Below are 27,838 nucleotides of genomic sequence, written 5' to 3'. Positions count from 1 at the left end.
AGGAAACTTTCCTCTGGGGAGAAAAAGGATAACCTCTGCTCTTCTTTCCAATAGAAGTACGTGATCAAAAGCCAAAGCCCCTTCCCTTGACTGTGGCATAACGTGTCCCTCATAGCCAACTGAGCAAATTAAAAATCCAGATAATGCTTAACTAGTTCCTGCTTCCCCTTTAGTGCAGTGCACTATCAGCATGTTTCTCCCTCCTTATCTAATGTTTTGTTATATCAAATTCTCTTATCAGTTTTTCAAACACAAACCCTGCTACAGCTCCTGAACTTCCTGAGTACCTCAGAATATTCTTCAGGTATGCCCCTGGCTTCAGTCACTCATCAACTTCAGAGCATCAACTTGCCAGATCCTTGGAGCACCTGGTTGTGGTAACTTGAGTGGCTGCACAGCAGACAAAATGAGGCTTCCAGCCACTGTCACAGATCCTGTTAAAATCCTGGCTCTGCTCTGGGCCTAAGTATGTCTTCCTCTACTTGGGTAGAGCCTCTCTGACCTCTTTACTAAGGCATAAGCAGACAATCTGGTGTATGACAAGCAGGGCCCTCTTCCTCTCCTCCTCTATCTATGTTTTCCAAAGCTACCAAAAAAAAAAAAAAAAAAAAAAAAAAAACCCCACAAAAACACTAGTGGACTATTTTAAAAATAACAGTACTTGGTAGATGTATATTCTCACTTGCTTTCATTATTTAAAAAGAAAGAAAATAAATGAACTAAGCATTCAACTCAAGAAATCAGACGAAGAATGAGAAAGAAACCCCCAAGGGAAAGATTAGAAAAGAAATAAAGATAAAAGAAGTAAATGAATTAGAAAACAGAAAAATAGTGACATTAATAAATAAATCCAAGAATGAAATCTTTGTAAGTGAGCCCATAGAAACAACAAATAAAACAACAAACCTATGGTAACCCTGAGAAAAAAATTAAAAAATTATAAATGACAAATAATAGCAGATGAAGAAAATATGCTATCAAAATTTTTGAAAATCTCAATAAAATTGGTGATTTTTGGGAAAAACTATTAGTTCCAAAATTCATTCAAGTAGAAAAATCTATATAAACCAATCCTAAAGGAAATAATTAAAAAAGCTATCAAAGAATCATCTCCAGAAAGGCAAGATAATTCTGTAGCATTTTTTTATAAGTAGTTACTACATGTGTATGGTGAATTCTTTCTAACTTTTCCATTTGAAATATACAGAGAAGTAGGAAGGGGAGAATCACTCCACTTTCATCATCTAAATAGTCATTGTTGACATTTTGTTGTCATTTACTTTCAATGTTTAATATTTTTAATCTGTTTTACATAGTTGTGATTATATTCTAAAAACACTTTAATAGGCTGTTTAACATTATAATGTAATAAAAACTTTTCATTTTATTATAAGCCTTTCATTATAAGCTTGTCATAAGAATAACTATATCTCCATTGTTTGAGATAATAGTACCTACCTTACAGAAGAAAAGTTTACACGAGCTATATAAGGTGCTTGGTAGTTTCTGGGACATGGTAGGTATACAATAAATGGTAGCTGCTATTGTTATAGTTTGCAAATGGCTTTTCCTTTTGCATATATCATTCATTTAATTTATAATGGGTATTACTATCTCACAACATATTGTTTCCTCTTTAGGGGAAATAGACAAGCCAGATGCCTCCCAGAGAAGCCAAGAATATATTATTGCTCCTCAGGAAAATCCTGCTCTGTTGGTTTTGCTAAGAAGGTGGAGTCCAGGCTGAGCAGAGCTCAGTAAGTTGGGGCCTAGAGTGGTAGAGAAGAGAGGTGTCCTGAGTCTCAACATTCAGAGACCTGTGCAGGGCCAGGATCCTCAGTGGTACAAAGAAATAGTAGTGAACTCAGATTTGGATTAGGATCTTTCATATTAGGCATTTGGCCTAACTACCTATAGAAATAGAGTTATTACTGTGAAGTCACTGAGCAGTCAATGATCAAAAGAACAAGTGCTCCGGCCTCCACAAACACTCAACCTCCCCCTCGAGTTTCTTTAGAGGTTGCTTTTTCATGTTTTCACTAACTTTGCTTTCGTTTCCTGTTTGCAGTTTGTTTTTCTGGGGTCTCCAACCTTTTCTTTCCCCCTAACTTCTCTTTGCTTTCCTTCCTTTTTCTTGGCTGTTTTTTCTTTTCACCTCTCCCCCTGGAGCATTCTGGCCTCATCCCATTGCTTTCCCATAACTGCTCCTATTACTAAATGCTTCAGATTTCTATAGTTCTCTTCCCCAGTTGAGGCTCTGCTTTTGTCCCTAGGTTTTTCACATTTACACTTAATGTTGACTCCCTTCATGTGTGTTTTTATGTTTTTCATCTCACCCAAAGAACTAGTCTTTAAGGATTTGGCTAGAAGCTATTATAATTAACTTTCAACAAATAACCTATAAATTCTGTCTAAGGAAAATTTTAACATGGCTTTCCTCTACCTTCAAGTGCTCAAAGAATACATTTTTAAATTTATTTTTTAATCTAAATCTTCAAACTGTTGTTAGCAGAAAACACTTTCTTCATAAAAAATCTTATTTGGGAGTCCAATATATAAAACTAACTAAAGTGAAGCTATTTTGGTGGTGAGGAACCTGGAGCCCTGAAGCCCCTCTAAGAAACCCTTAGGGCAGGGGCCATGTTCACACAGGTGAAATGAATGAAGGGGGTTGGTAGAAGACAACAGGAAGCTGCGTGGTGGTAGGGATCATGTCCAACGGGATAGTGGTAATTAGCTCATGTCAACTGCTGCCATGTGGGAATGTGGTGCCTAATATTGCCACATCAGGCATTTTAGTAAGAGAATCTGGAAAGTCAGATTTTATGTGAAATCTCCAGATTCTTAAATAGTTGCAATAATTTTATATTACCAAAAAACAAAAACAAAACACCTATGTGGGAAAAATGCATGTGCAGGACAAATACAGCCCATTTAGCCTGTTGGCCATCTCTGGTTTAAGCTGTGAATGGTCACTGGGAACTTGCATGATAAATCTTGCTCCACTCCCACTGAACCATGCTACCCACACAAATCATAATTCATTCCAATATTACAAAATGGCTTTTGTATTTCACAATGTTTTTAGTGTAGATAATTTATATGTTAATATATTTTATCAAGTTAACCAGAAATTGACGGTTTTATTTTTTCATGCAGATCAGATATTAACTCTAAATTCATACTCTATACAAGATTATTATTCCAACTCCAAAGAAAATAGAGGGGAAGAAAGAGAATAGGAACAGCAGTAATCTCTAAAACCTCCAGTATATATCTAATAGAACATTTAGATTTCTGGAGCCACTTGCTTCAGAAAAGAAAAGTTTGAGAATAAGGAATGAGCCCTTCCAAAGTCCCAGTTCACCAGATGGTAAGCCTGGTGGCAGAACATCACAAAGTACTGTTTGGCAAGCTGCTTATCTCAGCTCCATATGTATTTTCAAATGACTGCTGAAATTGCAATAGTGATTGCAGAGTCCCCTACATCACTGTAATAGTAGCATCCTTTTCTGGTTGTGCTTTTCCGATGTTCCACAGGAATGAGCATAGATAAAAAATTCTGCACCACTCGTGATGTCACCAGGGCTTCTCTCCAGTGTGGATTCGCTGATGTACAATGAGGTATGAGCTCCGCTGGAAAGCTTTTCCACACTCATCACACTTATAGGGCCTCTCTCCAGTGTGGATTCGCTGGTGTCCAACAAGAGCTGAACTATGACTGAAGGCCTTTCCACACTCAACACATTCATACGGTTTCTTCCCACTGTGGATTCTTTGGTGATGCAAAAGGCCTGAGCTCTGGCTGAAGCTTTTCCCACACTCACTACACTGGTATGGCTTCTCTCCAGTATGGACTCTCTGATGTTGTATCAGATGTGAGCTCAGACAGAAAGCTTTTCCACAGTCATTACACTGGTATGGTTTCTCTCCTGTGTGGGTCCTCAGGTGTCGAATGAGGCCTGAGCTGTAATGAAAAGCTTTCCCACACTCATTACATTGGAAAGGTTTTTCTCCAGTGTGGGTCCTTTGATGCTGAACAAGGTGTGAACTGTAATAAAAGGCTTTATCACACTCATCACACTGATACGGTTTTAATCGGTTATGTATTTTCTGATGGTCAATAAGTTGTGATCTCCGACTGAAAGTTTTGCCACATACTTTACATGAATAGGGTCTCTCTCCAGTGTGGATTCTTTTATGTCTTATGAGGTTTGATTTTTGAGTAAATCTTTTCCCACATTCATCACACTTATATCTTCTCTCACTTGTGTTTCTCTGATATCTTGCACGTTTTTGGGTTTTTCTACATTTAGGAACCTCTCCATTGATTTGGCCAGATAACTTTTCTTGGGATTCCATATATACAGGAAGTTCCTGCCTTTGAATCAATTCTCCTTTCTCAATTCTGATCACATCATCTGAAATAAAAAGTATAGCATTCAAATGTCACTGAAATATATAGGAAATAAAATTAAACACATATACTAGATGTACACAGCTTAAATATACTAACAAAGTGGTTTTACAACATTTGAGGAAATTGGGAGATGGGAAAGGAAGAGAGAATTAGCAGTGGAGAAAAATTAGCGAAGAATAAGAGGGGTCCAGTGAACAAGCACAGTACATAAAAGATCTCAGATAAGAATGGGTTCACTAGGGAAGACCAGAAGTTGAGTAGAGAGGGATGAAAGAAAGGAACTGTGGGAGGAACAGCAAGAAAAAGGAAGCTGACAGTGGCAGGCACCAAGCTGGAGCTATGAAACAACTCTGTGCAGGTTGTTCTGAAGGCCTCTAAGAATATTAAAAAATGAGAGATCAGAGCACAAAGAAATATCCCATTTCCAAATATGAAGAACAAAGAGATTAGAGCCTAGACACATGGGGCAAAAGAGGATGTTATCACGTGGGGACAGACAGAAACTGCTTTGGCCCCCAAAGACACTGCCACTACTCTTTTTGCAAAGGATAACACTGGGAATCTGTCAAGCCTGAAGCTACACTCTGTGGGTCATTTGAGACTTCCCAGGCAAATAGTCATTGACACAGAGAAGTTCTTTAATAGACCCTAGACTTCTACCTGTCCTTACCCAAGGAAACTATATTCCCATAATTCCTCTGCCTGTCTTTCCTACAGAGGCTCCTCTGAGCAGAATCCCAACACCCCCATTCCTCCAGAGTGGGAAATGGGGCCATTTCCTCAATGGTCAAGTTTCTGAAAAAAAGTGAGATTGTCCCTCTCAAAGCATATTCTCCCTTAAAGTAATCCATTTTAGGACCCAGAGTGAAGGGCAGAATTTGTAGCCATGTAGAATAATGCAGGGAAAAGTGATACACTTTGTGTGGATAAGAGACATTAAATGGAACAAAAAAAAAAAAAAAAAGGAAAAGGCAACTATGGAGACAGTTGAAGAACTAGGATGCAGAATGAGTCAGACCTAACTCTTGGCAGAGGCACTGGGTTGACTGTGCCAAAATGCGTTGGCTAAAGAGATCCTGGGATTAGGCAAGAGAAGAAGCCATGGTCAAATAGCAGATTTGAGATCTCTCAGAGTGTGGATGAGGGACAAAGCTCACTGGCAACATGTCTGAGAAAAGTGACAGCCACCTCTGGGTCTTGGGGTTCCCATCCTGTGAAGGGCAGAAACCCAGAGATACAGCAGAGCTGAGCAAGAATGTTGCCAGAAGTAAGATGAGCCTCTCCTCGTGGCCTCCTTTTAGGACAGGGGCCTGCAATGATTTCCTCACCAAACCAGCTTGCCACGCTGGTTAAAAAACCCTCCTTGTTAGTGGTTATATAAGGTTATCTTAAAGTTTTTGGGCACTTTAAAACTTTATGTTATAGCGACCCTAGATCTATCTGTGTACAGAATTTAAAGGCAAATTATATAAAGATACACATTTACCCACGAACATAGTTTTGTAGAGCCATTAGGAAGTAAAAAGTGGCTACTGAAGAGGGGATCCAAAACAGCAGTATACATATAATAGAACTAATATCCATATCAGCCCGAGAAGAAAATTTATGGATTATTATAAAAAAAGAAGCACGGGGGGCTGGCCTGGTGGCGCAGGCGGTTAAGTGCACGCATTCCGCTGCGGTGGCCAGGGTTCGCTGGTTCGGATCCTGGGCGCGCACCGACGCACCGCTTGTCAAGCCATGCTGTGGCAGCATGCCATATAAAGTGGAGGAAGATGGGCATGGATGTTAGCCCAGGGCCAGTCTTCCTCAGCAAAAAAAGAGGAGGATTGGCAGATGTTAGCTCAGGGCCAATCTTCCTCACAAAAAAAAAAAAAAAGAAGCACTGTATAGAAACTCAATTTCTAGCTGACTAAAAAAGGTTTGGGAAAATGGTGTATTTGTAGTCAGGATGGCACACTGAGTTCATACTTCGGCTCTAAATACACAGAATGATAGACCAAAAATAAAAATTAATCTAAAAACACATCTGTGCTAAAAGATAAACATCTGTGTGGAACAGAAAGGAAACAAAAACACAGAATGTGGCTACAGTTGAAGATGTGGGCCTGCTGGGCTCCAGAGAGTGACTGAGATCTTGGCCCCAGAGGAAAATAGGGGAGTAAAAGTGCTCCATGGGAGGCGGGGCCTGGTTGATGCCAGAGGCTGGGTGGGACATGCAGGCACACACATACAGAAGCACCCAGACATACACAGAGAAAGATACAACCCTGTGACCAAGAACTATGTCAAGCCACCTAGAAGCCTGTGACTTCATTGGTGACATCTGCTACCACATGAAACAGGAGACCTAAGACTTGGTTCCGGGGGACCAGGTAAGAGTAACAACAGAATTCCTAAACAAGGAAGGAGAGAATGTAAAACAGATCAGAAAGAACTCAAAATGAGCCTAGAAATGAAAATTTCAAAACTTATAAATGGAATGCTAAGAAAGGCAGTTAACAAAATCACCAATTGAAACATGAATTCAATCCAGATAAAATTATTTTCATCAAAAAGCCTGAAAAAATTAGATTAAAGATACCTAAAAGATATAAATGATGACATACCATCCATGGCAAATAAATATGGAATTATGAAATAAAATAAGCAAAAATGAAACAAGCATAGGTGGTATAAAAACTGAATAGAAATCTTAGATAAACTGGAGACAGATGGAGAATAGACTGAAAGACAATTGAAGAAGAAGAATCCACTAAGATGTACCACAGAGAGACAAAGACATAAAATATATGAAAAAGTAGTTAAGTGAAATGAATAAATTGATAAGTAGGTTCTAATAGTGTCTTCTGGGAATTCCAGAAGAAAATAATATAAGGAATAAAAAAGAAGCACTATTTAAAGAACAAATAGCTGAGAATTTCCCATAATTGAAGAAAAACGTGGGTTCTTGGAGCAAAAGTGCACTTATGGACCAAATAAGATGAACAAAAATAAAACCATATCAGAACACATTTTTTAGTGAAACTTCATAAAGGTTAAGAATAAATCTAAAAGTTACTAAAGAATAAAGATAGAATCCCTAAAAAAAAAAAAAAAAGGCATTTAAACTGATAATAGTCTTTTAATAGCAAACAATAGAAGCTAGATAGAAGATAGTGAAGTAGTATCTTCAAAATGCTGAGAAAAAAAAATTGTCAATTAGAATTTTATCCCAGCTAAATCACGATTAAAAATGGAGGGTAAAGTAAGGGTAGATATGCAAAGACTAAGTCTACCACCCGAAGAACCTCACTAAAATAATTACTAAAGTATGAACTTCAACAAGAGTAAACTCAGAGGAAAGGTGTTGGCATACAAAAATGGTGCCTCAGAAATTGATAAAATTTGTCAGAAAATTTAATTAACAATTTACTATTCAAGAAAAAAGAATCTAATTCACATTTTAAAAAGAAACTGGTTCCTATGAGTGACCAATTATAATCTAGGGGGCCTAGAGTTGATAAAAAGTCTAGTTCCCCAGTTATAGGGGAAGAATTTCAAAAAGCCCATGAAAATAAGGGAATTTAAATTCCTCTGATATTGCCTTCTCTTAGCAAAATAAAGGTTCAAGTCCCTGAGCTCTCAGTGTGTAATTAATCCTAGGCGAGGTTTTCAAGTGTGGTTTAATAGATGTGGACCAATATTTGACTTTGCTGCTACCGGACCTCTTTATAGGGACTTAAAAGAGGGGGTTTATTCAAGAAAACATGCTCCTTAGAATTGAGGTCATTGCAACCATTTATTTTCTAGTAGCTAGATGATCAGATGGCCCACACTATTCCCAATTTCTACAGTGACTGTATTGAAGCATACAATTTTGTATTGTTTGTCCTAAAAATAATTCTGACTTCACACGCCATTTGTAGATTGTACCTACCATACCTATAGCTTAAATTACCAAATTTCAAATCTGCCCAAGGGCTTAAAGCTCTGAATACCTATCTCTATCTTTAATTTCCCCATAGAATAAAATCTAAACTCATTTGTTGAGTATACAAGCCCTTCATGATCCACTGGATTCTTGACTCTAGTTACACATTAGAATCACCTGGGGAGTTTAAAAAAAAGAAAAAGCCCATGACTGGGCCCTGCCCCAGTCCAACTGAAACCCAAATTCTAAAGGTTGGCCCCAGGCACTGATATATTTTATAAGTCATCCATATGCAAAATGAGGGTTAAAAACTCTGATGTGAGAATATCCCTGCCTACCTTTCCAGTTTCATTTCCCGTAACTTTCCACCTTCCTCACATTTTTATACTCCATCAGTACTAAGGACTTAAGAATGTGGGCTCTGGAGACAGACTATTTAAATCCCACATCTGCCATTTACTAGCATGGCAGTCTGGTGCCATTATAGGGTACAAGCCAATAGCTCTACCTACCTAAAATCCTTCAAGCGCAGAAATGATTTGCAGGCCAGAGTGAGTACTAACGTTCATAATGATTAACTTCAGTCTTCACGAAAAGGATAGACTGTGTTCAGTTTACTCTAAGAATGTTGTACATATCAGTAAGATGTCCATTAACTGGCTAATGCAAATAATCAAGTTTTGACCATCAAACAACAAGCTTCAGTTATTTAGGGAAACCTTATCATGTGAAATACCTTATTTCTTGACAATGTTGTTACCAGATAATTTGGAGAACATGAATTTCCAAATGATAGTAGGATGACCAAAGATACTCCTATAGGTAAGAAGTATCCTAGTCATTAAAAATCCTCCCTAGGTAAAACAGAGACCACAATGAAGAAAGTATGACTCATATTCTTTATTATTTTTTTTGTGTGTGTGAGGAGATCAGCCCTATGCTAACCTCTGCCAATCCTCCTCTTTTTTTGCTGAGGAAGACTGGCCCTGGGCTAACATCTGTGCCCATCTTCCTCCACTTTATATGGGACGCCGCCACAGCATGGTTTGCCAAGCAGTGCGTCGGTGCGTGCCTTGGATCCGAACCGGCGAACCCTGGGCAGCGGAGCGTGCGCACTTAACTGCTTGCACCACCGGGCCGGCCCCTAACTCATATTCTTTAGATGACACTATTTCTAATAATGACATTCTTCATTTTCCCTTGCGAAAAGTGGCCATCACTTCCACCCATCAGACGTAGGCAGATTCCAACCCTGATCCCTAGAGCCCTTGTTCAAGACAGGAGAGGTGGGGCTGGCATGGTGGCGTAGTGGTTAAGTTCACGTGCTCTGCTTTGGCAGCCTGCCGGGGTTCATGGGTTCAGATCCCGGGCACAGACCTACACACTGCTCGTCAAGCCATGCTGTGGCAGCATCCCACATAGAAAATAGAGGAAGACTGGCACAGGTGTTAACTCAGAGACAATCTTCATCAAGCAAAGAGGAAGACTGGCAACAGATGTTAGCTCAGGGCCAATCTTCCTCACCAAACAGACACATAGATCAATGGAACAGAATAGAGAGCCCAGAAATAAACTCATGCATATATGGTCAGTTAATTTATAACAAAACAGCCAAGAATATACAATGCGGAATGGATAGTCTCTTCAATAAATGAGGTTAGGAAAAGTGGATAGCCACTTGAAAAAAAAAAAAAAAAGACAGGAAAGGAGTCAGAAAGAGCAACTCTGTCATCATTCCAGTACCTTCTAGAGCTTTAAAACAAGTGATGTAGCTCTCTTGCATCCTTCTCTTCCTCTCCATCACCATTCAGAACAGCCCTACTTTTGGCCCTCATAATGTTGAGCTAGAACTATAGCAAGTCTTCAAAGTGGTCCTTTTTTTCCTCCCTCTCCAATCCAGATTACATCTGGCTTACAAGGCACATGCTAGTTCCTGCTCAACGCTCCCCCACCCCCGCCAAAAAAAAAGAAAAACTTTCTTAGGCTCTCTAAAATTTTGTTCCAGACCACCTACCAGACACTCAGTCTCAGCCAAACTGACCCACCCACATCCTCCTATCGTGATTTGTACTTTTCCGCATTATTCCTCTGTTTGGACTCCATCATTCACCTTTAGTGAGCATTTCCTACATATAAGTTGCTGGGGATACACAGAAGGAGCCTCAGACAAGTGGTAATATAGTATGCTAAATGTTATGACAGAGGTATGCACAAGGTGCATCACATGACTCATACATGTGGGAGAGTATCAAGAAAGGCTTCCTGAAGGAGGTGACAGCTGAGTAGAAGAATAGCTATAAGTTGGTTTGGTAGAAGAGTGGAGAAGGTGCTGTCACAGGTGGTGTTTGATAAGATGAATTCAACATGGTTGCTATGTGTATGTGTGCAGCAGTGGGGTGGAGGTGGCTGGGAGAATGCTGAGCATTATTAGCAAAAAACAAACATATCATGGGTTGATAGGATAGGGAAGGAAAGAAGCACTGGGGAAAAAAATGGGTTGAATGACTAGAAATTCCAATGTGACCAAAGAAGAAGAGAAGAGCTAGAAGAGGGGTGCGTGTGAGGAACATCCTTCCTGATGCTCTCTGCCCAATGAAATGCAACCATTCTTTACCACCCAGTTAGAATCCCAGCCACTCTGCTACCACCAGGGCCTAAAGAACAGATTTCTCCCTCCTCAGACCACGATCTCTGATTTGGCACACAATCATTCACTGTTTCAAATCAACAGCTATCTTTTTATGGGTACTCAACTCCATAAGGCATGGATCCTCACAGAACCCAGAGCCAGGCCTTACACACAGTGAAAGTTAAAGATTTACTGACTTCTTAACAGGACCCACAAAGCCCTCATGTTCTGGCCTCTGACCACCTTCTCTCTGCTACTCTGCCTGTCTCTCCATGCTCCAGTCACCCCATCTTCTTTCAAACCCACCAATTTCTTTCCCACTTGTTTTTGCACATGCTCTTTTGGCCTGTAATGCTTTTCCTTCTAATATTCACTTGGCTAATTCCTATTCCACTTTTAGGATTCAGCTCCCATGTTACTTCCTCAAAAAAGCCTTCTCTGACTACTGTCTCCCTCATATACAATCTGTCATGGTCTATTTGTGTATTTATTTGTTTAATGCCTCTGTTACCAGACTATTGTAAGCTCCATGAAAGCAAGGATCATGTCAGCTGTATTCACTATACTGGGTGCTTTGCAGTGCCTAGCACATAATAAGTACTCAATATATATGTGCTGAATGATGAATGATTCTAAGGTCTCCAGGGGAGACATACGACCAACTGTAAACACTAACCACAATCCTCTTGGTGTTGAGGGTCCTGAGATTTACCATTACACTGGATTTCCATGGGTTGAGGCTGGAGATACGTTGTTTCCTTAGCTGGATCCAGAGGCACCAATGTCTCAGAAAGCATTTCCTGTGCACAGGCCTGGGTTGAAACCTGGAGGACAAGCAGACTCATTTGGGCATCTGAAGGGCCCACAAGGTACATGATCCCCAGAGAGCCCACAAAGGATCAGTCTAGATGCCCACTCCCAACCATCCTCCCATGGAGCACAGGGCCCTTTCCTACCTGCTGGCCTGGTTCATCCAGCTCCCTTTCCAGATCTTCCAGCACAGCCACTGCCTCCTCCCCACTCTCTGGATGATGCTCCTGCACCCAGGCCTGCAGCTCCTCAGGCAGGATGGTCAGGAACTGCTCCAGCACCAGCAAGTCCAACATCTGCTCCTTGGTGTGTATCTCAGGCCTTAACCACTCACAGCAGAACACCCAGAGCTGGCTCAAGGCCTCACGGGGCCCAGGAGTATCCTTGTAGCAGAATTGTCGGAAGCGCTGGCGGAATAACTCCTGGTTATTTGGGCTGCTCCCTTGTGGGCCAGATCCCTGACCCTTGGCAGGCCTTTTTTTGTTGTTTACTTCAAAGAGCCTCTTTGGCTCTTTAGGAACCCGTGGAAGGAACACAGCAGCCATTCCAGCTCCGATTGGCAGAGAAGAGGATGGCTGTTACAAGTGTTATCTTTTAGCGCACACTCCTAAGGTTACAGAAACCATAGTTAAAAATATATATAAACACAGGCTGATTAAATACTTGAGCTCACTAAGTCTAATGTTTCTCTGTTTTAGAAGAAAAAGGAGGCTCAAACCAAAATTAAAGAGAATTCAATAAAAAGAATTTTAAAAATAAAAGCTTAAGGCAATTCAAACCTTTTTCCAAGCAGAAGGAACGTTTGTGAAGAAACAGCATGTTTCATAATACCGAGAATATTAAATAAATTATATATATATATATAAAAATAACACCAAAACAATCAGCTGATAAGGCTAAGCTGAGTTTATGCTTATGAGCCATAGAGAACACTACCTTGACAGAGTCTTAGTAGTATCTCCGAGGGAGGGAGGCAAAGTCAGAATATTTATGAGGTTTTGGGGGTTTAAGGCAGATCTTTCAAAGCAGGATAAGGATTGGGCAAGGATCATGATACAATAGTTTAGGATTGAAGGAAGACACAGCAAGGTGAAGGTTTTGAATTGAGGGTTTCAAAATGTCTGGATCCTATCCATTGACAGTTGAAGAGTTTGATGTTCACTTAAATGGATTGAGGGGCAAGTTCTTGAAACAAATATAATTATTTTCGACTTTTATCTTCCAGGGCAAGAATTTCCTGGAATAGTAAAGTCATGCTGATAAAGACAGCAGACTAGTAGTGTCACATTTAGGGAAGACAACTAAATAGTAAAATCATGTTAATGTAAGTAGTAGGCTGTGTGGGTATCGATGGTTTCAGTTTTCCATGTAATCGCAGACTTAAGCAGGGCCTATCAGTTTAAGGAAACGTGGACTACCAACTGATTAGCATGGTGGGCAGTGGTTTAAAGATATGGGCTGTGGATTCCAAAAGACCCAGGCTTGAATCCTATCATGTTCTCTTATGTGTGGTCGTTTAATCTCCCTAAACTTCTATTTCCCCCTCTGTGAAATATCTTATAATTTTTTTAACGTTTTATTTCAAAATAATCTTAAACTCACAGAAAATTTCCCAAAAAGGTACAGAACAGTCCCTATACCTTTCACTCAGCTTCCCCTCATGTTACTATCTTACATAATCACAGAGCAATTACAAAACCAGAAAAACAATATTTTTATAATGCAATTAAACCACTGACCTTATAGAGGACTGTTTTGGGAATAACTACAGAAAGCATTAAATTCAGTGCATAGCACTTGGCAAGACCTCAGTAAAAGGCTGCAGTTCCCGCTGTGACCTGGTCATCTAGGCGATGGTTCTAGAGACAACGCCTAGCGCTCAGGTACACTTGCTCGGTTTCTGGGCACAGAATTTAGGACCACGCCAGGAGGCCCTCTAGTGCCTTCTCTGCGCCTAGCATCTGTTACTCACTGGGCATCTTTCAAAAACACCTTCATTTCCCCAGCCCTAAATATTAATTTAGGGGATTCTACAGGGGGCTTGGAGAAAGACTTTTAGCAATCATTCAAGATAAAGGACATGGGACCGCTTCTACACGTTGTCTTCCACTAGTTTAGATTCTCGAAAGAATAAGACAACATAGTGAGTGAACCTACTGGACTACAAACACCTTTCCCACCTCTCCTGTAATATAAACCGAACTGGCACATCATCAATGAGCAACCACAACAAGCCCCACACTCGGGAAGGTTTGGCTGTCTGTGTCCCTTAAGCTACAAGGACCTGACAGACCACAAAGGTTTCTGGGAGTCAGCGGCCGCGCTGGACAAAGGGGTGGTCCGCACAGGCGCACCCGGGTCAGCACCTGTGGCCCAGGAGTCCGGGTCTTCGAAACGTCCTGGTGCGCCAGCCGGGAGCTGGGCCGGCGAGGGGGCCCAGCAGAGCCCGGGCACAGTCGCCGCCCAGCCCTGCTCCTGACCCGGCTCCGCCGGCGCTTCCGGCGCGGGCTGAGCAAGCAGGTGGCTCCTCCCACCCGCGCCCAGCCGACTAGGGGCTCCCGGGCAGCGGGGGCCCGCTCTCTCCCGCCGGCGTTACGCAGGCCCGGGGTAGGCGGCCGCTGGGCCGCGGCTAGCCCCCGGGCACCCCAGCCCGCCCGCCAGCGGAAGTGCGTCCGCGAACCCGCCCGGGCCCCGCGGCTGAACTTCCGGCGGCTTCAGACAGTTCCGCGCGGCTTAGCGTGCCCGGGAGCGCTGCGCCGGACGCGGGCTCTGCAAGTCGAGATTCCTAGGCATAGGGGCTTTTGATTTATAACTCGCCTCGTCTTATAAAGAGGAGCCGAGCGCTAGCTCCGCCGCGTTGAGTCCCTCCGCCCTCCCCGGCGCGGGGCGGCGGGCCGGGACCTTCCCAGATGCGCTTCCCTTCCGCCGTCACTTCTCCATGCCTGTTCACCGACCCCAAATCCTCTCGCCCTCTCTGCTCACCTGCCTCCCTGGCCAGCATCCTCCGCCCTTCCATCCCAGCCTTCGGCAACCTGAATATATTTACCAGGCAGACACATCGCTCAACCGGAGTATGACCGCAGTATTCTCATCAGTCCAGTCGCGCAGTGTTGATCATAAATGACCCACAAGGAGAGGAAGGGAAAGGAGAATTAAGGCACGCTGTGATGAACACTGGGCTGTGGATCCCACTTACAACCCGCAAACACGCAAAAAGCTTAAGGGACCTGCCCAAGTCTGCACAGCGCAGGGACAGGATGCACCCGACGCAGGTGATCCAGACCTGTCTTGGGATCCCTCCAGCGTGGCCACACGGAGCGTCACACAGTCGGAGACCACCAGTGCTTAAAATGGCAATTTCCGTGCTTATTGTATACATTGACATTTAAAAATGAAACGGCTACATGGCTCTTTTAAATATATCCAATTGAATTTAAATACCACTCAGCAGGTGTAGTGTTGCTAGGAGCTGCTCAGTACTAGAGTATGTACTAGGAATAGAGGGAAAGTATTGAGATGGTTCTTGGCCTATGGAGTCCAGTTGAGGAAACAGAATAGCTAGTGTTTAGAAGCTTGTGGTATGGAGTTGGGTAAACTTGTATTGGAATCCTGGTTCTCTGATTATTAGCTAAACTTTTCTAAAGCCATTTCCTCTACAAATTGGAGATCATGTTAGTACTTCAGAGAAGTATTGTGATGAATTAGGAAATACCACATTGCTGTTACAACACAACACTTAGTAACTTGATATTTTCATGAGGATTACAATAAAAATCACTTAGTAACTTGATTTCTTACGAGGTAAGAAATGCTTATTACCTCATTCTAGACGGTGAATGAGCTCCATGAGGCTGCAGACTCTACATTTCTGTATTCTGCCATTGGGTCTTATAGAGTGGCAATACATTTGTTCCTGTTTAACTGCTGAATAAGAGGTACAGAGAATGAGTGCTTCAAAAGTTCCCTGGCAAACACCACAAAACTTTTTTTTTTTAAGAAAATTGGAACCTCAGGTAGAGAACAGTCTTCTGGAAAAATTTAACAGTTGATGAGCTGCAGCTTATAAAGAAAGTTTTCATTCTGGTGACTCTTTAAGTTGGTGGGTGGAGTGGGAAGCAGGGAACCACCGATGTGCTTTACTAACTTATAGAATGTAGGGGAGCAGAATTTGCCACCCCAAAATACGTCTCTTTGGTATAAGGATTATTTTAGCTGGTTATTTTTTAAGAAACAACAGACATGAGAGAAGCTCTGAAAACCAGGTGGAAGTTACCCATTGTAAGAAACATTTACATGTAGAAGGGAAATCTCCATTTGTAAGGGTGTCTCAGAGGCTGCACCAGGAAGAAGGGCAGGACTCAAGCTCTAGAAACTCTTTATCATTGGAGAAGGCAACACTTAAATCTGCATAACAATCTTATCCTTGTTTACTAGGCTTTTCCTGGTAACCTCACATAGCTGACTCCCCATCCCTGACATCTTCTTTTGTCTTTAGCTGAAAATGGTAATGAAGGTGATGGTTTCCTCTGTCTCAGGGAGTTACTCCGTTTTCCTGGGTTTCTCCCATGTATACAGGACATATACATATTATTAAACTTTTGTTTTTCTCCTGTTAATCTTTCTTATGTCAATTTAATTATTAGGCCAGCTGAAGAATCTAGAAGGGAAGAAAGGAAATTTTTCTGCCTCAGCAAGGACTTGCAGAGAACCTAAAAAGGGGAATAAATGAATATGACTTAGATGTTGAAGAGGCAGACATAGACAGACTGACAAAGCAGATTACCTTTGTAGGAGCAGAGATGCTATATTGAAAAGGTGGTTGTGACCAGACTGAAATTAGACTGAGCGGAGACCAGGGAGGCTGGTGCTGAGGCTCTCGCAGAGTTGAGGTGTGTGGAGTGAGCACTGGAGGGGAAGGAGCTCAGGTTAGAGAAGGAAAGGTAGTACCTCTCCTTCCCTGGCTGTCTCTCTTCCAGGTCTTCTTAATCCTCTGTGCCTTACTGAGCCACTTGCTCCAAAACAGATGCCCCTTTCATTGGCATTTGATTGGCTTTCCTTGATTTGCTTTGTTCTTTTTAAAATTTGTTCTCTTTCTTACCCAGTAAACAGGCTTTCTTTCCCTAGGGCAGATGTATCTATTATTTCTGGAATACTATCAGCATCTGGATGGCAAGGATCTGCCTTCTCTTTCTTTGTATTATCTGCTGATTCTATGTAAATGTTTAATAAATATGTTTTTAGTTGGTTGATTGATTTTATCAGGGAGGGGGAAATCTCCCCTTCTACCTTTCTTTTGTTCTAATGGCTGGACTAATAATAAAATTAACACAAGACCAGCTTAACAGGAGAAAAACCCCAATTTAATATGTTCGTATTAGAGATTATAGAGAAATGATGCTTGGAGAGTGAACAAAGCAGGCAGTATATATATCTTTTTACATAGAGAAACAACAAATTTGTGAGGAATGATAGGACAAAGAAACTTAAGTTTGAGGTACATAATTAGGAATTTAAACAGAGTTTAGGCTTGAGGTAGTAAATTAATATAGTTTGTTTATACAAGCTTCTTGGCCCTTAATTCCCTAGCTCTGGTGATAAGGATGCAGGGAGAGCATCTTTCACATGGGAGATTTAATTCCTGCTTTCAGGACGAACAGAGGAGGGTCAGAAGCCCTTTTTCCTTCTCAAATAACTTTAATTCAAAATAATCAATATGCCATTGTGGGATATTTTGGGGTGGCCTACCCTGGGCCCCAACAATAGTAGACACTGAGAACTTTAAGGATCTTGTGGCAGGAAAAGGGATCATCTGTATAGGTTGGACAAAAGCATTACCTAAGCCTTATTGAGAACAAGATTTTATTTTGTGGTCTTGTAATGAAGTCTTAGATAAAACAAGGGTATGTGACTGTAGGGGAGGAAAAATAATTTTCCCTCTATCTTTCCAGGTTCTTGGCTAAGACACCCTCTGTAATAAGAGACAGATTAACAGGAGAAAAACAAAAGTTTAATAACCTTTTTATCTCCTGGGAAAGACCCAGGAAAGCTAACTGCCCCAAATGGCCCAATTTATGTACCTTAAATAACATCTTCAACTAAAGACAAAAGAAGATGTTGGGGGCAGGGAGCCAGTTATGGAAGGTTTTCAGGCAAACCACGGTAAACAAGGGTATGGTTATTATGCAGATTTAAGTTGCTGCCTTTTCCATTGATAAGAGTTTCTAGAGATTTGGTCATCCTCCACTTCCTGCTACAGAGAGGGAGACATCCTTACAAATGGAAATTTCTCTTGTAAATCTAAATGTCTCTCACAAAAGGGTAACTTCTACTTGATTTTCAGAGCTTTTCCTCTCTGTCTGCTATTTCTTAAAAATAATCAGCCTAAAATAATCCTTATGACAAAGAGGCATATTTTGGGGTGGCAAATTTTGCTGCTCTTCATGACAATTGTATCAGGGAAATGTTATGGTTTTCCTGCCTTAGGAATTCTCACAAAAGATTCAGAGGAATCGGCCTGAAACATAGCTCTATTCAAGATCAGGGTGGCTAAGGGGTTAAAGGGTTTAGCAACCTTGACTCCTCAGGTACAGTCTCCAAAAGCCAAATATCCTCTTAGTAAAAGAAGAGGGCCAAACTAGGGTGAAAGATTCTTGGCAGCAATGGAATAAGGCTGTTGACCAGCAGTTTTGCCAGTGCTTTAGGTAGTTCCATTATCAGGAACAAATGCCTAGGGCCCACAAATCTCTGAGCCAACTCTAGGAACTTTGATGTAAGTGGCTGAGGTCCAAGACAGACATCAAGCAGCAGATTCGAGAGCTGCTGGTGCTGAAGCAGTTTTTGACCATCTTACCCAAAGATCTCTAGGCCTGTGTGTGGGAGAAGCCTCCAAAATGTGGAGAGGAAGTGACCACACTAGGAAGCTTTAGAGAAAGAGTCTGATGATCTAGGACAGCAGGTGAGAATGAAGAGTTGTAATCTGGGTAGGACGGTTGAGAATGGTAAGGAGGAGACATGAATGTAAAATTGGAATAAGTAGATCATTGCTGAGCTAAAGTCTTCTCTGCGGTTCCAAGTTTATCCCTCGCTTACTCCTTGCTATATACTTTCCTAGACTTGAGGAATAGATGAATTTCTAGCTCCTAAGTCTCCTGTTCTGTGCCCCTTGGTTATACTACTTGTGATGTATTTTCTGAAGTTTTAGTTCCAATTCCCAGTGTATTTCCCTCACTGGCCCAACTGTATCTAATTTTCTCCTGGTCCTAGCTTGTTGCTGGGATGTTCTGGTTCAGGGTCTCTCGAGAGGTAGCAGTCAAGATGTTGGCTGGGCTGCAGTCATCAGAAGAAAGCTGAGGATCTGCTTTCAAGTTGGCTCACTTGTGGTTATTGGCAGGATGCCTCAGTTCCTTAACACGGAGACCTCTTCAAAGGGCTGCCTGAGTGTCCTCATGCTACCGAACCAAAATGAGTTCACTCTCTGGTGAGTTAAAATCAGACTCTCCCCCAGGAGTCGTCACACAAAGCAAAGTATATTTGCAGGAAATAGGAGACCATGCAGAATCACTTCTAAAGTTGTGGTGCTCCCTGAACAAAGGGAGGCAGGTCCTTTTATTTCGAGTGGAGTGAATATTTAAAAGGGAAGTTTTGTCATCACATGCAGATGCGGGTATTAGCTGGCGCAGGCGCAGTCTGAAAACATGCTGTCACATACATGGCATGTTATGCTAATAAGCCCTAGGCTTCTCTTAGGCTGGAGCTTATAGTGTTAAGATGAGGAAAAAGGGCATTTTCTGGTCATCCTCAGGTCATCTGTGCAGGTGCTGCCATTGCAGTGGGGCTCAATCTGGTTCAGGCTGGTTGACGCTAGTATCTCTTCCCGACATAGCTCTGAAAAACAATCTTGAGGGAGTGTTAAGCACCTTTACTTTCTTCCAGCAGCTGAGGAAACGCTGTGTTAAGCACCTTTAAACTTCCTTCCAGCTGCTGAGGGAATGCACCGGTGACACTCACAGCATGGCAACTGGTTTCTCCCGAGTGATCCTAAGAGAGAGACCGAGGATGCTGCGATGCTTTCTATGACCTAGTTTCATACCGTCAGTTTGGCCATATTCTACTTTTTAGAAGTGTGTCACTAGGTCCAGCCAACACTCAAGGGGAGGGAAATTAGTCTCCACCTTTTGGATGGAGTTGTGTCAAAGAGTTTGTGGATATATTTCAAACCACCACAGGCAAGTTACTTATCCTCTATGTGCTTCAGTCTCTTCCCCTCTAAAAGGGGGATGAAAATAGTATCTATCTTACAGGAATGAGTTGTGAGGTTAAATGAGGATGATATCTTTGAAAAGTGGTTTATACCCATTATAACTCTCTAATGCTCTGTTATAATTTTCCCTGTAATTACTACTGAAGCTCTACTGTTCTTATCTGTCTCCTAGACCTCTCTGTTTTAGTGTTCTCTCCCTTGAACTGACCCTGGTATCTGTGCTTGGTTTAGGTTAACCCATGATATATAATCCTGGGACATACTTAAATCATCCTTTACCCTTTCCCTTAGGTGTCTCAGAAAATAAGTTATATCTGTGCAGTCTGTTTATTTCAGGTGACAAAAGTAGTACTGAGAATAAGAGGTTTGCACCAAAGAAACAAATATTTAAAGAAATACATCCATTTAGGCAGTACCAGCTACATAATTTGCAGGGCTAGTGCAAAATGAAAATGTAGGGCCTCTTGTTCAAAAAGCAAGGAAAACATATTGTTAAAGATATTAAAATAGAAAACCTTTTTATTCTCCCCTAAGGGCTCTGTCTTGACTTGCCTTTGTGTTTTTATTTATTTAATGTCATTTGAAGTAAATAAAAATTAAAATTTTAAATTATTAGTGTGAATTTTACTGTTTATTTTTATATTACACTATGCCAGTTTTTAAATGAAAATATAAAAACATTTAACTTGTATGTAGAATCACCAAAATTACACACGACTCGTATTTTGTAGCTCCTGTGTGCATATGTATTTTAGATCAGTGGAAACACTGTACAAAACTGACTCATCACTTCTTGACAGGCACACATTCTACCAAAACTCTTTACCTTTAGCTTGCTGATGAGTAAGGAAGGACTGAAAGGATGAGCAACAGTGTGTTGCTGTCTTTCCCTTTCCTTCTGTGTCTTTATTTTCAATAAGTGTTAACTAATACAGAGAAGTAACACAATTAAGAAAGAATATGGTAGGGTTCCTTAGTCATTCCTGTTTCTTAGACCCTGCCATTTGCAAGCTTTCTGAGTTATAAGCAGGTTCTGGTTCCAGCAGAAAGTGTGGTCTCACCTGGCTATCAGCCCCAGCTTACTCAGATGCAGAGATAACACGCTTACCCTGTACTTGTAGGGGAGGAAAACTTTTCCCTTCTTCCCTTCTGGGTTCTTTGGCTGGTCTAATAATTAGGTTGACATAAGACAGATTAATAGGAGAAAAACTAATTTCATATGTGTGGGAGCCCCAAAGATATGAGACTCAAGGGCAAGTCAGGAAATTGAGGCTTATATGCCATCCTGAGCTAAGGAATGGGATAGGGGCTGGAGGCTTCACAGGGGAGGAGGGTAATTCACAGATGATATGAAGAGCAGATGTTTGGTAATTAGAAGTTTGTCTTGCCATGCAGATAGGTCTTTCAGATAAAAAAAGTTATCTCTGGCAGTAGCTCTCTTCCTGGTACAGGTCCCCTATCTAAATTCTTTTAGGCAGTTAAGGGGGAGGTAAAAGTTTTTTCTGATTCTGCTGGGTCTTGATTGCCTTCAGCTCAAAATAATCCACATGCCAAAGTAGCACATTTTTGGGCAGCCTATTCTGCTCCCCTTTATACTCACTTTGAGTCTTGCCGAACTCCTATGAATTGTGGGTCCACTGGAATTTTGTGCTTATAGGATATTACAAAAGCAAGATGTGAATGGGGGTGCAAGAAACCACAGACATATCCACAGACATACCCTATGCCCATAACATCAGGCACATGCTCTATGGTCCTATTTTACTTCACTCACAAAACACAAGTTCAAAGGTAAAGTTAAGAATTTCAAGATTGTGACGACAGAGTATTAAAACAAGCTCAGGACCTTCCGAACCCAGGACGCTTCTGAGTGCTGGGGCCCTGTGTGACTGTACAGGTCACACACTTCTGAAGTTAGCCCTGCACATCTAGCAGACTCAACGGGGAAACTTAACAAGGAAGACAAGTGTGGAGAGGTCTTCGAACAAACAGGTGATAAATGTGGAAGAAAATTTCATCTGGACTTCAAATCTTATCAAACACAGGAGAAACCATACTGGAGAAAAACCTTATAATTATGCTGAGTGTGAGAAAGCCTTTATTCAGCATTCCCACCTTTTTAGATATCAGAGAACCACTTTGGGGAGAAATTATATCATTGTGATAAATGTAAGAAAGAAAGCCTTTATTCAGTGCTCTCATCTTGTTGGTCACCTGAAAATCCATGCTGGAGTGAGGCCCTATAAATGTAAAGGATGTGAGAAAGCTTCCTGTGGAAGCACTGGCCTTGCTCTGTATCGGAGAATCCACACAGGAGAGAAACTCTAAGAATGTAATGAATGTGGGAGAGGTTTCCAGGTGAATTCAGCTCTGATTAAAGCATCAGACTGTGTATATGGCTAGGAAGTTCTAATAATGGGCTACATATTGAGGCATTTTCATTAAGAATTCAGGCCTCCCTCAACAAATAATGTGTTCTGGAAAATGGTGCTATAGGAAGGAGCATGTGGAGAGCTTCAAGGTCTTTTCCTCCTGATGTGGCAAATTTTTCCAATGTCAGACCCTTGTATGGAGATGATCTTTTAAAATAGCCTTTTCTAGCCAAACACTCATAAATCTTCTTTGCAGTATGCTGGACTCCTGTAGCTGAAAGGTTTAACCATTGTCTCTGGACGAATAGCTGTAGGTTTGGAGAATCCTGCTTCTTCACCTCGTAACCTTGTAACTGCTGACAAGTTATTTAACTCCTTTATACTCAGAAATTTCTTCAATAAAATGGGGATAATAAATACTCTACTATTTACCAAGAATATTATGAGGATAAAAGAAGGTAACATGTGGAAGGCATTTTGAATACATGCATTCCTGTGCTGGTAGAAGAAAGATGTAGTACTGGTGAGCATGGGCACTGCCAAATCAAAACGGAAGATCAAAAGAAAGTATGACATATAAAATAAAGAAAAGAAATAAATAAGAATAAAATGCATATTAAAACTTCACAAATATCAGTTAAGAAACATGTTATAATTGTGTTTCCAGAATATGAATCAAAACCTTTTCCCAAAAGTATATATTATAGTGTTTCTTATTATGCCTTTCTTTATAAAATTTGCAGATTCAGGAGACGTAAACTTTACTGTCTTTCCAACAAAGTATTCTTTCTTTTAAAAATGTGGAATATCAGTGCCTCAGATGGGAGAAATGGGCTATAGTATTTTAAGACTTTTTTTTTTAATTTCAGGAAAGAACAAAACTTGGGTCTGTAAGAAGTTAGGTTTGAGACTGAGAAACTTGAGTTGAAATGAAAAGAATAAAGGAGGAATCGTTTCTAAATCCAATTCCTAAATCCAAATCCAGTATGAATTTAAAACTCTATTTCATTATCATCATCATCATCATTATTATTAATCTAAAAGTTAATAATCATGAATTTATGAATAGTGAGACTTGGAAAAATATGTTTCATGTCAGGGTGAATCCATCAAGATACTGACATTTTAAAAATAGTTCTGTGTTTATATTTTTTTAAATTCAGATGTCATTGACATATAACATTGTGTGAATTTAAGGTTTACAAAACGCTGATTTGATACTTCTGTATTGCAGTATGATTAACACCATAGTGTTAGCTAACACCTGCATCATGTCACATAACTATCTCATCTTTTTTGTGGTGAGCACATTTAAGATCTAGTCTCAGTAACTTTCAAGTATGTAATATAGTATTGTTAACTATAATCACAATACTGTGTATTAGATCCCCAGAACTTATTCATCTTTTAACTGCAAGTTTGTACCCTTTGACCAATATCTCCTCAATTTGCCCACTCTGCAGCCCCTGGTAACCACCGTTCTACTCTCTGTTTCTATGAGTTCAGCTTTTTTAGGTTCCATATATGTGATATCATACAGTGTTTGTCTTTCTCTGGCTGACTTATCTCACTTAGTATAATGCCCTCAAAGTCCATCCATGTTGTTGCAAATGGCAAGATTTCCTTCTTTCTCATGCCTGAATAATATTCCGTTATATATATATCTACACTACATTTTCTTTATCTGTCCATCCATTGACAGACACTTATGTTGTTTCCATATCTTGGCTATGGTGAATAATGCTGCAATAAACATGGGAGAGCAACAAACATGGGAGTGCGTCAAATATCTCATTGACATCCTGTTTTCATTTCCTTTGGATATACACACAGAAATGGGACTGCTGAATCATGTTCGATTTTTTTTTTTTTTGTAAGGAGGATCAGCCCTGAGCTAACATCAATGCCAATCCTCCTCTTTTTGCTGAGGAAGACTGGCCCTGGGCTAACATCTGTGCCCATCTTCCTCCACTTTATATGGGACGCCACCACAACATGGCTTGACAAGTGGTGCCTTGGAGTGCACCCAGGATCCGAACCCGGGCCCCCAGCAGCGGAGCAAGCGCACTTAACCACTATGCCACAGGGCTGGCCCCATGTTCTATTTTTAAGTTTTTGAGAAACCTCCATACTGTTTTCCTTAGTACCAATTTACGTTCCCACCAACAGTGCGCAAGAGTTCCCTTTTCTCCATATCCTCACCAACATTTGTCATCTCTTGTCCTTTTGATGATAGCCATTCTAACAGGTGTGAGGTAATATCTTGTGGTTTTGATTTTCATTTCCCTGAGATTAGTGATGTTGAGCATCTTTTTCATGTACCTGTTAACCATCTGTATGTCTTCTTTGGAAAAATGTCTATTTAGATCCTCTGCTCACTTTTTAAATTGGATTATTTATTCTTTTGCTTTTTTCCCCCCAGTATATGCATTTAGTGCTATAAACTTCCCTCTAAGAACTACGTTTGCAGCATCCCATAGCTTTTGGTATGTTGTGTTTCCATTTTCATTTGTTTTAAGATTTTTTAAATTTCCCTGTTTATTTCTTTTTTGACCCATTGGTTGTTCAGTAGTGTTTTGTTTAGTTTCCATATATTTATATAATTTCTAGCTTTCCTCTTTTAATTTCTACTTTCAGACCATTGTGATCAGAAAAAATTCTTGGTATGATTTCAATCTTCTAAATTTGCTAAGACTTTTTTGTGGCCTATCATATGATCTATCCTAGTAAATGTCCTATGTGCTCTTGAAAAGAATGTGTATACTGCTGCATTTTGATGGAATGTTCTATATATGTCTGTTAGGTCTATTTAGTCTAAAGTATGGGTGAAGTCCAATGTTTCCTTGTCAATTTTCTGTCTGGATGATCTATTCATTTCTGAAAGTGGGGTATTGAAGTCCTCTACTATTTTGTGTTGTTGTCTGTTTCTCTCTTCAAATCTGTTAGTATTTGCTTAAGATATTTAGGTGCTCCAAGGTTGGGCACATATATATTTAAGATGTTACATATTATTATTATTACATAATGACCTCTTTTGTCTCTTGTTACCATTTTTGACATAAAGTCTATTTTGTCTGATATAAGTATAGCTACCCCTGCTCTCTTTTATTTTCCACTTGAATGGGATAGTTTTTCCATTCCTTTGCTTTGAGTCTATGTGTGTTCTTAAAGCTGAAGTGAATCTCTTGCAGGCAGCATATAGTTGGGTCTTTTTTTTATTATCTATCCAACTACTCTATGCCTTTTGATTGGATAATTTAATCCATTTACAGTTAGAATAATTACTGATATGTAAAGGTTTACTAATGCCATCTTCTTAATTGCTTTCTGATTGTTTTGTAGTTTTACTATTTTTTTTCCGTCTCTTGCTTCCTACCTTTATGGAGTGATGACCTTTCATTGTGGTATGCTCTGATTCCCTTCTCTTTATCGTTTGTGAATCTGTTATCAGTTTTTGCTTTGTGGTTACCATGAAGCTTAAATAAAACATTTTAGAGATATAACATGCACAGTGATGGGGTTCCACCTTGAGCACTTTCTCTTAGCTTTACTGCCTCAGGGATTTCTTCAAAACCATAGGAGCTACATCATTCCACATAGTCAAGGGCATCTCAAAAATGCAGGGGAGTTAATGTACCAGGGGAAACACTTAATTGAAGGCAGGAGTCAGTGGATAAATGCTTCAGCTTCCCGTTCTTCAGAGAACAATTCTGAGGTATATTCTATATGGTTTCTCAGAGGATCTCTAGCAGGATCTCCAGCTGACATTGTGGTAATCAGTTCAATGACATTCGCTCTATTGGCTTTCCCTCCTTTCTTGTGTCACTCTCCCTACTCACTCATTGGGATCACCTTCTAAATAAATGATTTGCATACTAGTTCTTGTCTCAGGCTGTGCTTTCAGAGGAACCTAAATTAAGATAATGTGTCTAGGGATGAGTTTTTCCATCTCTCTCTTGTTTGGAGAGAGTCCTTTCATTTTGAGAATTTTCAATTTAAGGACTTTCATCTTTCTCATTATTTCTTCAAAATTTTCCCCCTTTCCAGTTTATTTTTTTCCTTTTATGGTACTTCAATTTTCTGTTTTTGTTTCTTTTAATCTGTCCTCCTTGCCTCTCAGCTTTTTATATTCACTAGCTCCTTTCCTGCTGCTTTCTGGGAGAGTTCTTTAATGTTGTCTTCCAAATCACTACATTGTTTCATTTTTACCTGCATTCACTTTACCATTTATGTCAGCTCTTATTTTTTTCAATACTAAATTTTCCATACCTAATATTATCACATGATTCTTTTTTGTGATTTCTTATGGTTTCACATCACTAATTTATTTCCTAACAAATTATGTCAAACTTAGTGGCTTATAACAACACATACTTATTATCTTACAGTTCTATAGGTTAGAAGTCTGACACAGATCTCACTAGGTTACAATGAAGGTGTCAAAAGGGCTGTATCCTTTCTGCAGGTACCAGGGGCAAATTTGTTTCTTTGCTTTTTCTAACTTCTAGATCTTGCCTATATTCCTTGGCTCATGGCCCCCTTTCTCCATCTTCAAAGCCAGAAATCATGGGTTGAAGTGAAGTGAGTTCTCATATCATATCACTCTAACCTCCCCTTCCGCCTCCCTCTTCCACTTTTATAGATCCTTGTAATTACATTGGACCCACCTGGATAATCCAAGATATTCTCCCTACCTCAAGGTTAGCTGATTTGCAACCTTAATTCCCTTTTGCCATGTAAGATAACACATTTATAACAAAATAAGGAAGAAATACTCATAACCAGTGCAATACTCTGCACTGGTCACATGATTGTAGCTGGTATTTATAACTATCTTCTTCCACTACTTATTCCCTTTTCCCTCAGCAAACACCTCAGCTGGTCTAGATGTCTTAGTTCCAAAGGGAGTAATGCTTCCATCGAGAGACACAACATTGATTCCATTGAATTGGAAGAGGAGACTGCCACCTAGCTACTTTAGACATCTCATGCCTCAAAAAAAAAAAAAAAAAAAGGCAAAGAAGGGGGTTACTATACTGGCTAAGTGATTGATCTTGATTACAAAGGGTAAATTGGGTTGCTGCTACATAATGGAGATAAGGAAGAATATGTCTGGATACGTGAGATATCTTAGAATTTCTCTTAGTACTACCATGTCTGTGATTAAAATTAATGGAATACTACAATTCAAGGAAACTACTGATGGCCCAGTCTCTTTAGGAATGAAAGTTTGGGTCACCCTGCTGGGCATAGAATCACAATTAGCTGAGGTGCTTGCTCAGGGCAAAAGGAATAGTGAGTGAGCAGTGGAAGAAGATAACTATAAATACTAGCTACAACCACATGACTGCTGCAGAGATGAGGACTGTAACAGTAATGAGTATTTCTTCTTTATTTTGTTATGAATGTTACCTTATATTGCAAAGGAGAATTA

General features: G+C 40.4%; 1 protein-coding gene across 1 annotated transcript; it reads right to left on the bottom strand.

Moving 5' to 3' along the window:
- Positions 1–3,123: 3,123 nt before the first annotated feature.
- LOC101390455 (zinc finger protein 24-like) lies at positions 3,124–15,409 on the bottom strand. The gene is made up of 4 exons (XM_087438156.1): positions 14,755–15,409; positions 11,919–12,379; positions 11,639–11,786; positions 3,124–4,421 (listed from the first exon to the last, which is right to left on the bottom strand). The coding sequence occupies exons 2-4, from the start codon at positions 12,315–12,317 to the stop codon at positions 3,580–3,582; spliced, it is 1,389 nt and encodes a 462-aa protein (XP_087294282.1). The 5' UTR covers positions 12,318–12,379; positions 14,755–15,409; the 3' UTR covers positions 3,124–3,579.
- Between the last annotated feature and the right edge of the window lie 12,429 nt (positions 15,410–27,838).

Source organism: Ceratotherium simum, chromosome 13 (genome assembly GCF_057802395.1).
Source record: "Ceratotherium simum simum isolate JZ-2026a chromosome 13, ASM5780239v1, whole genome shotgun sequence".
NCBI classification, from domain to species: Eukaryota; Metazoa; Chordata; class Mammalia; order Perissodactyla; family Rhinocerotidae; genus Ceratotherium; species Ceratotherium simum.
Note: the sequence above shows the minus strand (reverse complement) of the source record. Positions and strands in the feature narration are given on the sequence as shown.